The following is a 12,621-nucleotide window of genomic DNA, read 5'->3' as shown; positions in this document are numbered from 1 at the left end:
GGTGCCAACAAAAATCCAAAGAAGAGCACCTTTTCCAAGTCACAAATGTATTGAAGGACAGGTTCTGTTTCCTTTTCTTCTAAAACAACTCTCCTTACATAGCAGTATTACAACCAGAGACTGGACTGCCATCTCCCAGAAATGGTGCAGGGTCTGCTTGGGGGGTGGGGATTGGACTAGATGATCTACAAGGTCCCTTCCAACTGTTAATCTGCAAACTCTGTAAACCAACAACGGTTCAAAAAGTATGTCGGTTCGCCTGTTTAATACCAGAATGGGAGACTATCAAGAAACTCCAGGGCTGTAGACTTGATTGGAAAGTTGGGGGTGGGTGGGGGGGCGAGAAAAGAAGCCAGTGTCAAGTTCCTTTTATTCTGTTGCCAGGGGAAACCGTACAGTCTTGCTCACAAAATCACTTGAAGTCAAACTCAGCTTGAACGTGGTTTTATCTTTTAACCCAAGTGGGTTTATTAAAGACGGTTGCTATATTGGTTTTTTAACAGCAGAGGTCCTCCCTCCCCATAGCTTAGTAAAACGGAGCTAAACTGCATCCTAACATTGGGGCTACAACAACAACACAATCTCAGCCATAAAGCACCAGAAAGGGGTAAATTCCAGATATTATCAGCATTATTTTGCCATCCTAAGCAACAGGACATTTGAAAGAGAGTGAGGACTGATTATGATAAGGTGCTACAATTTGCTACACCTTAAATTTGCCTTCCTTAATTGAGTGCGTGCTTGCTAATAACCCAATAATTACGCAAATTTTGATGGAGGATGTCACTAGGAAGGGCTCCACACATTAAAAGAAACTAAAGGGGAAACAAAGGTTTGTTTTATGCAGTGGTTGCATAATGCTTTGCCAGCTATGACTCTGTGGGTGTCGAATTAGGGGAAATGTTTATCAGGAGCTAACTGCGAACAACAGTGACTGTATCCCAGTTAAGCAGGTCAGGTTCAAAGCTAAATTGCCACATTGGACAACAGCCAGAGTTTGCATTAGCACAGAATGGAATTTAGTTTTTGGTTTAGGACTATGATAGCTGGTTGATGGGACAATAATACCTGAATCCCCAAATCAAATCTGAGTTAGACTTGCTAACCATGGTTTATTAAATAAAATACAGTTTTGCAATTGGCTCTGCAAATGCATTAAGCCATAAACTATGGTTGACAAGCCATTACAGCTGCCTAGCTCCTTCAAACTTGTTTAATAGCCACACACAAAATATGAACGTTCAACTGATCATTATAGTATCCAAAGGTTCATAAGTGAGATCACCTTAGTAAGCTAGAGATACTGGTAAAAACCACATGGCTGGCAAAAAAAAACAATATGCTTGCCTGCTTTTTTGCCAAACAAGCTGGAAAATTAATGGGCATTTAAACTAATTCCACACAGAGGAAAAGCCATTTCCTGAATTCACACAATACAATAAGTTATAATTTTGATTTCTTTGATTTTATCCTAATATGTTGGTGAACTACTCAACTACTGGAATTTATTCAATTAGCCACAGAAAGGCAAACCATGGCTTAATGCAGGTGTCATCAAACTTGGCAAGTTTTAAGACTTGTGGACTTCAACTCCCAGAATTCCTCCTCCAGTCTTGTTAGCTCAGGAATTCTGGGTGTTGAAGTCCACAAGTCTTAAAACTTGCCAAGTTTGAAGACCCTTGGCTTAATGCAATATGTGAATCTAATCAATGAAGCCTATGTAGGTGCATTTGCTGTCTAATGTAAACACATGCATACACTCTGGGTTAACATTTTAAAAAACTTCCTTTCCCAACTTGGTAATCTCGAGTTGATTGAAACTCTCCTGTCTTAATCTAGCCATTGTTGGTCAATACATCTGAAGAGGGGCAAGTGGAAGGAAATAGCTTGAATCTTCTTAATGTAACAAAGAGAGAAATACTGATTGATATCTGGGTGATTGCTCAGCAGGACTATTGGGGCTGCTTTAAAGCACACACACAAGCCACAACTAAAAATCTCATTGTTTGTCCATTTGCCTTTTTGTAACCTCAAAAGTTAGCCCAAACGGTGGATTATGCCACAATAATTTTTGAATCAAGGTACCTAACACCTGCTAACTTAAAGAATGTATTTAAAAAAACTTACTCCTATGGAATCAAAACTTCCACAATATTCAGACTAGTTTAATTCACAAAACTGTGGCCATTATAGTCATATGATTGTGATTTCCAGTGGTCCCTGCCAGCTTCCCATAAGCAAAGTCAATGGGGAAGCCAGCAGGAAGTCAGAAGTCACTTCTGCTTTTTTGCTCACCAGTTTCTGCTACAGTCATGCCTTGTTGTGACTTGACCTAAAACGCAAAGCCAAACCAGGGAGAATGTGCTGATTTATCTGGAGAAACTGGTATGCCAGCATGGTCAGCTATACATAGCTTTAAGCCGGGGATAAAGAAATGAAAATGTTAAACTGTTCCTCAAGGATGGCAGATCAACCTGGATCTTCAAAAGTGTCCTTCATTATAACAGGTAACAGACAATCAGAGTTGGAAGGGACCTTGTAGGTCATCTAGTGTCTAGTCCAACCCCCCCAACCCAAGCGGGAGACCCTACACCATTTCTGACAAATGGCAGTCCAATCTCTTCTTGAAAGTCTCAAGTGATGGTGCTCCCACAACTTCTGAGGGCAAGGTGTTCCATTGGTTGATTGTTCTCACTGTCAGAAAGTTTCTCCTTATTTCCAGGTTGAATCTCTCCTTGTTCAGTTTCCATCCATTATTCCTTGTCTGGCCTTCGGGTGCTTTGGAAAATAGCTTGACCCCTTCCTCTCTGTGGCAGCCCCTCAAATATTGGAAGACTGCTATCATGTCTCCCCTGGTCCTTCTCTTTAAATGAAAATAGGATATATTTCTCTTGCTAGGCATCTTTCATTTTTAATAAGCAGATGTTTTATTTTTTAAAAGCAAAGTAACAAATCAAATGATAAAAGAAGAACCTAAAAACTCTTCTAGTTCAGGGAAATTCCTGAGCTGAACCCAAACTTAGCAAAAGACTGGAAAAAAATTAGTTCCCGGGCTCAAAGAACGGTGCTTCTGATATTTGTGATAATTAAATCTGATATTATCCTTAGTTGGGCTGGAATAAAGAATGTAAGTTAAATACCTATTTTAAGGGATATTTTTGATTTTCCTTACTCTTAGTCAAGAAGTATGCACATTGACACTCTGGGTTCATGCGTTATACTAGATCACAGTCAGTTTAGAGCAGGGCTGTCAAACTCGCAGATCATGGGATGGATGCATCAACGCTAGCCACACCCATGTCGGGGTTCAGTGAAGGGGAAAAAAGTCCTGATATGGCACATGACCCGGCTGTGACCCTGGTTCAGACCATTGAAAACCCAGGGCATCCTGCTTGCTTCCTAGTTGTCTTAGTCACAGGTCTATGGCAGTCCTTACTTAATGACCACAGTTGGAGTCAACAACTGGATGAAGCAAAGCAGTTGCTAAGTGAAACCATGACTGTGCTTAGCCTCTTCCTTCAGCTCTCATTTGCTTTACAAACCTGTGATGACAATAAATGAGAAGATTGGTTGCAAAGTTACTTTCTCAACAGTACTGGAACTGTAGTCGCTAACCAAGGCAGTTGCCCAGTTGGAACCCCCTGTATTATGCATTGCAGCAGGGAGGCGTAAAATAAATATAGTTCTTTCTCTCGCTGCAAGGAGATATTACATCTTTTGGAGTTTAGCTTGTTTTGCAAGGCAGTTTAATCTTTAAGGGGAAAAAAGCTGGCAATACTACCCATTGTCCCTATAACTCAAGAATCTTTAACAATGAAACAGTCAAATCTTGAAAGATCTCTATTGAGTCATGAGATGTAGAGCTTCCTCTATGACAGTTTCTGGTTCTTTAAAACAACTTGAGATTTATACTTGAATTGTAAGGCACGATGTACCGTATACGTTTTTTTTAATTAATTGTTTTATTTTATTTACACAAACATTCCATCTTTCATTTGAACAGTGTGACATCTGAGTATACATATCTCGTGCAATATGTATATGTCATAGTTGATCTATTACATGTACACAAAGCCAGGAATATGCATGTTGGATCAGCGCAAAGCTGCAAATTACACATAGATATGGGGCATTTTTGTTCCTATGCAGAAGCATATAGCTGATCTGTAAAGGCTCTACCTGAATAATCATGTATTTATTGATGTATGTGTTCTGGGCCACCCAAATCCTGAAGAAGAGTTCTCTGAGTTGCTAACAGCAAAATCAAAATTAAACAACTGGCCAATTTAAAATTATCATAAGAAGTCACAAGGAAACATTTAAAATGCCTTTGGAGGGTGTTTTGAGGAGTGGCAGAGTCCAAAGAAGGAAAGCCACAGTTAGAAGTGCCCCTGTTTCATTAGCTTCCTGTGCCTTAATCAGTGGATTTATCGAAATCAGTACTTCTCAATCTTAGGAACTTTAAGAAGTGTGGACTTCAATCTTCTGGCTGAAGAATTCTGGGAGTTGAAGTCCACACACACCTTAAAACTTTCTAAGGATGAGGAACACTGATCTAGACATTAACCTCGGTGTTTATAACCCAAGATTACAGCACACCGTTTCCCATCTCGGCAGTTTTCCATCACCTCCCCTCACCCCTCAATGAGTGAAACTGCACATCCACAGAAGATAAGTTGGTTTGTTTGCAGGACACCCTGAATTGATTTACCCCCAGCTCTGCCTCTGAGGTGTCTGGGGAGGTGACTTCAGAGGACCCTGTGGAATAGCAGCCTGCCCCATTCAGGAGTAGGGAGACACCTTGGCCTGATTGAGCAGTAGAGTCTATAGACCACCTGGAAGCAGAGTATGAGGGGTTTGATCCAGGAGCTCCTTCCAGCCATAAGATACATGAGACCGAGTGAAGGACAGATCTTCAGGCTCTTTGCCAAGCAAGGGGTTTCCCACCAGTGACTGCTTACCCTTGGCAGGGTCTCTTTTATGACCATCACAGGAAAGCCATCCATTTCAGATAAGTACTCTGTTTACTGGGACCTCTGTCTGTTATGCCCTGAGCTCTTTCCTGTGAAAATGCTGTGCTTTTTGAACCTGATGTCAGCGTTCTAGCAAATCTCCATTCCCAACCAATAACTCCGAGACAGACATCTTCTCAAAAGTTCCTTTTATTTTGGATAGTAACTGGCATAACTGGGGAATCCCGAATCTGAAAGTTCCGGGCTTCCTTGCAATAAGTAAAAACTACAAATCCACCCCCTGCACCCCTCGTCACATCACATGCCCCAATCATCCTCCGTCCCAACTTGAGACCTCCCCTCACTTATGTGCAAAATAACACGACCTTGAATTAGAAAAAGAAAGTTATTACGTCTAACTACATACACTCCAAGAAATCCCCCCTCCCACTTTCCCAGGTTCAAAATGTGGCGCCATGGGAGCATCTGGTCTCAATATGGCTTCCAAAGCTGACACCTGGATTGGCTGACAAACTGTGCCAACTCTGTGATCTCTGGAGCGTGCACCAATGGGATCTTGCTTTTAAGCATCCAAGTGATCTGGGACAGTTTGAGATTGTGTGTGCACATCACCCTACACACCCTGCCTGCTGCTGCTGTCATTGCTCAAAATCAAGTAAAGCCGAGAACTGTAGTCTTTTTTGTGTGTCAGAGCTGGGACAGGACAGAGTCTGATTCACACAACATAACTAGATGAGGGTTAGCTTGTTTGCAGTTCAAACAGATTGTACGAACACAGTTCCAACCCTCTTAAAGGGTGTTTCTAGAGACCACTTTGCCATTTCTTGTAATATTCTAAATACTTCTGCAAAGCTTGTGGTTTCCACCCTCAAACTGCAAATATTCTCTTGTGTTTCAATAGTTCCCTTTTTTGGCTATTATTAAAGCCATGGCAGTTCTCACATCTTGGAGAATGATGTAGCAACTTGTCTACCCCACCTCCCCAACTGAAGGAGAGGAACCCAGCTACGCAGAGAGCAGCAAAGCAAACACACTGAATTCTCCACCCACAAGCATCAGTATTAAAGCAAAACATGCTTTGCCTACAGAAACTGTTCATAAGAAGAAGAAGAAGAAGAAAAATCACCCTTCCTCAACCAAATACTCACCGAAAGCAAAAGTCCAGGCACATAAGTGAAGTAAAAAGATCAGTCTCCCCATGGTGACTCTTCGTCCTCCCAACCTTTCCTAGCACATAGCTCACCTTCCCTTTTAAATTAAGGCAGCTGGCAAATAGGAGCCTCACCTCCTCTCTAACAGGGTGGAGCTTCAGCTTGGATTTCAAAAGAGTGGGAGTTGTTTGGGGCAGGGAGAGATGGTTGGCCAAACAAGGATGTAGAAAGAGGAAAAGCTGATTGTAAGAGTCTGCTCAGAATTTAGGGGAAAAAAATGTATCTTGCATTGGCTTAGAACAGAGGTCTCCAAACTTGGCAAGTTTAAGACTTGTGGACTTCAACTCCCAGAATTCCTCCTCCAGTCATGTTAGCTCAGGAATTCTGTGAGTTGAAGTCCACAAGTCTTAAAGTTGCCAAAGTTGGGGACTCCTGGCTTAGAAGATTCACATCCTTTACTTGAGTTATCGAATGAATCTACTTTCTTGATTCAGACAATACACTGAGCTCCAGATTAACCAAGTAGGCTGGGTGTTCACCTGAAAGTCACCAGAAAGACAAGATTACTCAAGTTTTGCATGTTGTATGCATGTAGTTCCTAGGTTTCTAGTTATGTGTGTTGGGCAAAGTCAACCATACTCTGAGAACCTTCACTTGGGGTAAAAAGAACAACAGCCTTGAGAATTCCAGGGTCCAAAGTTGAGATGAACCCTTCTGCTACCTTTTAGCCTTTGTGGCCAGGGAGACCTTCTGAAACTTGAGGAAAAGTAGTAATGGTTTCTCCTTCTTTGCATAAGTTTAGGCAGAGTTTGGAAAGCCATTCATAAAGGATGCTGTAATTTTGATACCTATACTGACTATCGATTCAGTGTCCTCTAAAGAACTTCTTATAATTTTATGTCCATGTTTCAATGTCTCTTGATCATGGACAACTGGACCGTGTTTTAAGTGTGATGACCCGGGGCATGGCACAAAGGCAACACAGTCAGATAAGCAATAAGAGTCCCTTTATTATCTCCAACTTTGCCCCCAATGTCCAGGTTACCTTCTGGCTGGAGAAAATCTCTCCCAGGAACAGCCTTTGACTGCAGAAAATTAAGTCCAAAACATGAGCAACACAAACTGTAACGTAAAGTCCAAACAAGCTAAACTGAAGTAATTAGTTTGGCAGGGCAGGAGCAAGAATTTCAGACTTGAAAGCATGGCAAAAGTCACATGGTTGGGAAGATGCCAGGAACATAGATAAGCTACGACAACACACGATAAAGTCACATTTGCTCCCAGCAGCCTTCTGCACGCAGCCTGAATTTCTTATCAACTGTCTTCCCAGCTGTGGCTAATGAAGGGAATCAGGGCCCTTTCCTCCCCCATAAACCACACAGCTCTCTTCTCTGTTCCTCCCTGCATGCCCTAGGTTGAAGAGGAGGTGGGCCTGGGTTTTCATCTGAACTCCCTCTCCCTTGTTCTATCTCTCCCCTGCTCTGTCCCGCCAGACTTTGCCCTTCCCCAGCCTGCTCCACAGCCAATGGAGCCACACTCCCACTCCCTGTCAGCTGTTTGGCTTCCTCCTCAGATTCAGACTCCTATAGGAGTATCACACCTAGTTTTTCCTGATTCCCACAACTGTCAACCGCAATCAAGCTGCTCTGGTCCAAAGGTTCTTTTATGGCTGATTGCAATACACTGAACCATAGACTAATCAAACTAGCTGATTCCACATCATTCTAGGCTAAAATTGGTTAGTTTGTGATTCAGACAAGCAAAAGCTCAGTGCAGGTTCACACATCATAATAAAACCAAAATGTGATTTGCTTGGGGACTTTGCATGCTCTGGAAGCACACCCAGTGTGGTTTAATCAGACATTTAAGTAGCACTTGTTCTGGATGAAATCTGTATGCAACAACATCCAAATATTCCAGAAACTTCCTTGAACTAATATTTGGGAGAAAAGCAGATAAAAAAAACCTGAGAAGCCTGTTGAGCTGGGCATCCTCACACAAGCCATTAATTTCAATTGCCCTGTAGGAATATATCAAAAAAGAGAAGGGAAGGAAGACACCACCCCAAACTGGTTTCATTTGCAATTTATTCTCCCTGCTGCCTGCAAGACCGTTAACACCAATTGCCTTGCAGGGAGGATGCAAGATGTTAGCTTGTTTTTAAGTAATATTTTATTATATTTTGATTTAATATTGTTTCTATTGCTTGTATGCAGTTCCAGGAGGCTTCTTCTACTGAGAGAAACAGGTATGAATAATGGAAACGATTTCCCCACGCTCTTAGTTCTGAGCTTGCTAAATAATCTGAAATCTGATTTTTTTTAAAGAAACCTTGTGTTCATTTGGGGGGAAAAGCAATATAGACAAACATCACTGCCAACTGTTCGCCTGCCAACTCTAGAATTGCATCTTTTAAAATTATTTTGGTGAATGGTATTTAGAAAATAGAAAAACTTTTAGCAGTTGGGAAAAAAAAGAAAGAAAATCAACCACAGTCCTCTTTAAGCTTTTTTTCTGCAGATTGAGCTGAGCTGCTAAAAGCTAAAAAGCTGAACTGGACTTACATGTTTTAATCAGTGGGCAAGTTACTTACTTACTTACTTACTCATTAATTACTTACTAAAAATTTTGCAAATTCCTATCCTGTTTACTAAACCTGGAAATTCTAACATGTATTCTGATACATGACTATGGTATCAGAATGGTCAAACAAATGGCAACTTCAAATCTCAACAAATAAATGCTCTGTCTTACATATTGGCAAAAAAATCAGAAAATAAAATACAAGCTGAACAGTCAAGACCTTGTTGATGATCCAAACTCTGTCAAGGACCTTGGAATACTCATCTCTAATGACCTAAGTGCTAGAGGCCACTGTAACTACATAGCCAAAAAGGCATTACGAGTTGTTAACCTAATCCTGCATAGCTTTTTCTCTGGTAATATCACACTACTAACTAGAGCCTACAAAACATTTGCTAGACCAATACTCGAATACAGCTCATCAGTCTGGAACCCACATTACGTATCTGATATTAATACAGTTGAGAAAGTCCAGAAATATTTCACAAGAAGAGTTATCCACTCCTCTACTCGTTGTAGAATACCTTATGCCACCAGACTTGAAATTCTAGACCTAGACAACCTAGAACATGCTATTTGAGTGGCGGAATCTTCTTCCTGTGTATACAGAAACCCAGGGGTGCCTGCAGGGAACTGGTGAGTAGAAAAGCTATTTACAGTTCCTCTCCAGACAAGAAGATTTGAGACCTCCTACCAGTGCTCCAGACAGTTGCTTCTCAAAGGAATCCACAAGACAGAAGTTTCCTGTGGGTTTAGAGCTCTGGGAGATGAGGGTTTTTAAAAATTGTGTTAACCTATTTCCTTTTCTAATTGTTTTCAAAAATGTTTTTTTTTAAACTTAAATAATGTGTAATAAACAAACCCTAATGTTTATTCACCCTTTTCAGCTATTAGGATTCTTTGGAGCGACAGGTTTAACAGCACTGGGTGAGTTTCCTTCAATTCTTAGCAAAATAAATTTTAAAGTACAAATTTAAGGACTTATTATTTTTCCTTTTGGAATAAACAGCAAAGGGGTGATTAGAACGTTGATTCTGGAAAGTTACAAATGGACTAAAGGTCCAGATGGATTTGAAAGAAGATTTTTGAATGAATATTAAGAACTCTTCATATGGGAAAATCCTTTTATTTTGAATTCCCTTTAAATAAAATTTTATAGTTGAAACCTTGAAGGTTGAACACTAGAGGGAATCAGAAGGAACTAAATGCTCAATTCAGACTGGAGGAAAATACTTTAACATTGGACATATTGAAGGATATTTTTGAATAATGGACCTAGAAGTTTATTTTAAGAATAAAATAAAATCTGCCTCTATAGATGGACTATGTTTAAAAGAAGTTAGGGCAGAGGAACAAGTTTGCCAGACAAGATTGAGACTTGATTAGAAAGTAGATTTTAACATGACAAGTTAGAAGAACAATATGCAAAAAGATGCTACACTGGACATAAAAATGAAACTGGCTGATGTCTCAATAATAAACAGAGGAATACAAATAACAAACCAAAAGGGTGATTTTAGATAACTTTACTATATTGGATTTATAAAAGAGACTTTTATAAACAAGAACTCCAAAGAAATATTGCTCTAAGTCTAACCATTACCAAAGCTGAGAGATACATATCTTAATTTCAGCAGTATCATGATTTCCACCCGTGTTCCACGGAAAATGAATGAAACGAAATGCAGAGAATCCGAAAAAACAACAACAGAATAATAGAGTTAGAAGTTTTCAATCGCTACTCGGAGATGAGAAAATCCTCTGTCATTCAGGACAATCTCTTCCTAAAAGCCTCCAGTGAAAAATAACCAGATCTCAAATGGTGCTCCAGGAAGACTCCTGGAGAAATTCTTAGTGACGTCCCAGTTCTTAATTATCAGAAAGACGTGACTACAGTATTAATGGATTGTGATTTCCTAAGGAGCACCTTCTGCTCATGTTATAGTAGGAAAATGGGAGAACAGCAGAAACTGAACCACACGTCTCAAAATAGATAAGTGCGTAATCTGAAAATGTCACAGGACATTAAAAGAAAATGCACCAGTTTTTAAAATATAACTTTCATTGATATTTTAACAAGATTTTTTAAAAATACAAATATTAGAAAAGAAGCAAAGGAAGAAAGAATTATGAATAAAAAAAGAAAATTATTATAAAGCAGCAGCTTCCAATCTTTTTGACAGCGCTTATAAATGCATTTATATTTTACCTTTTCTTGTTAAAGTTACACCGTAATTTCTTTCTTTCCATGAGCTACCCTTTCTACTTTTCAAACTCATAAATTACAAGTTTGTTTCCTTTTTTTCAGCAAAACATCCATAAAGGATTTCTAGTCACTGATAAATGTAGCCGTTGATCTTTCTCTAATCAAACAAGCAAACTAATTTTGCCATCTCTGCTAGTTCTGCCATCGCCAGCAACCATTCCTCCATTGTGGGCACTTCAGAAATAGTTTGCTCATAGACAGATAGTCCTTGACTTATAACCTGTGATGACCCAGGAAGCAGCACACACATAATAAATTCCCAAACATAAATAAATTTCCTTTAATGCCTCCAACTTGGTCCCACTGTTCAATTGTTTGCAGTTGGAGATTAAACTCTTTCCAAAATAGTCTCCAAAAGAAAGAATTACAGTCCAAACTCAATGAACAGATAACGGAGAAATAAAAAAACCAAAACAAACTGCACTGAAGGAATTTTCATGACAGACCAGGATAATTAATCACAAACTTCAAGAAGATAACAAGACACCGTCCTTTCAAACAGCGGTGGCCAACTGGTTGGCCCTGAGAAAATTTTGGTGGGCTGCAGAGAAATCTCACCCCCAGAGCATCCCCCAAAGCAATTAATCCAGGCTGCGCAGAAACACAAGTCTGCACCATCCACATGGCTCACGGGAAACCCCCCACCCACCCACTCACTCCTTACCTGGCAAACTTGCCTGCTAAAATTGCTATTTTTCCTTTTTCTGACTATCAGCTGTTCTGCTGTCCCAGGAGATTTAGATTAGCTAGGACACAGGAAATGATTGGATTTCTTGCTTTCTAGCTAGTCTTTAGATCTTCGGCTCTGCTTTTAAGCATAGCCAGACCTCCCTTAGTTCTATTATTATCTATTATTATTGGTTCTATTATTAGTGCAGACTCAAGGCAAGCAAATTTGAGGGACTGAGCCAGTTGATGGCAGATAGATAGATCGCTGAATGATTCTGTGAGCAACTCAATCTGCCTGCCTGCTTTGCCTGATTTTGGGTAAAAGTTGCTCTTTTTTAATAAAAAATTCAATATTTATATAAATATTTATAGTATTTACATACAAGCCATGCCCAGCCATGCCCACCAAGCCACACCCACAAATTAGGCCATGCCCACAGAATTGGTTAGTGGTCCCTGGGATTTAAAATTAGGAGTTTGGTGGTCCCTGAGGTCCAAAAGGTTGGTGACCCAGCTTTGGAAGAACTCCAAACAAGATAAACCTCAGCCAGAAATAAAACACGCTTTGCTTCTAGCAACGCTGTGTTTTAAATGCCTCTCCAATATACTATTCCCCCAAGCTGCAACCAGTGAAGGGTATCATGGCTGCTTCCTCTCCTGTAAGCCATGTTGTTCCCTTCTCTGTTCCCTGCATGCCCTAGGCTGAAGAGGGGATGGGCCTGGGTCTTCCTCTGACTTCCCAGCCAGCCTCTGCCCTTCCCCAGCCCCCTCCACAACCTCCGGAGCCACACTTCCATCCCCTGTCGGCTGTTCCTCCTCTCCCTCGGAGTCAGTCTCCAACAGAGCCATGACATAACCAGTCCTCACACTTACACATATCACAGCATCCCCATGGCCATGTGATCAACATTCTGGCACTTGGCAACTATCATGTATTTATGACAATTGCAGAGTCCTGTGATCTCCATCTGTGACCTTC

At 40.5% G+C, this 12,621-nt stretch overlaps 1 protein-coding gene across 1 annotated transcript in view; it reads right to left on the bottom strand.

The window, feature by feature from the left end:
* The window catches only part of LOC113437713 (digestive cysteine proteinase 2-like), a 52,451-nt gene extending 46,191 nt beyond the window's left edge, over positions 1–6,260 (bottom strand). The window contains exon 1 of the mRNA XM_026702841.2: positions 6,122–6,260. Within this exon, the coding sequence (XP_026558626.2) occupies positions 6,122–6,173 (52 nt within the window). The 5' untranslated portion in view covers positions 6,174–6,260. The remainder of the gene's footprint in view (positions 1–6,121) is intronic.
* Positions 6,261–12,621: the final 6,361 nt, after the last annotated feature.

Source organism: Pseudonaja textilis, chromosome 10 (assembly GCF_049901715.1).
Source record: "Pseudonaja textilis isolate UNSWEBS1 chromosome 10, rPseTex1.2, whole genome shotgun sequence".
Lineage (NCBI taxonomy): Eukaryota > Metazoa > Chordata > Lepidosauria > Squamata > Elapidae > Pseudonaja > Pseudonaja textilis.
Note: the sequence above shows the minus strand (reverse complement) of the source record. Positions and strands in the feature narration are given on the sequence as shown.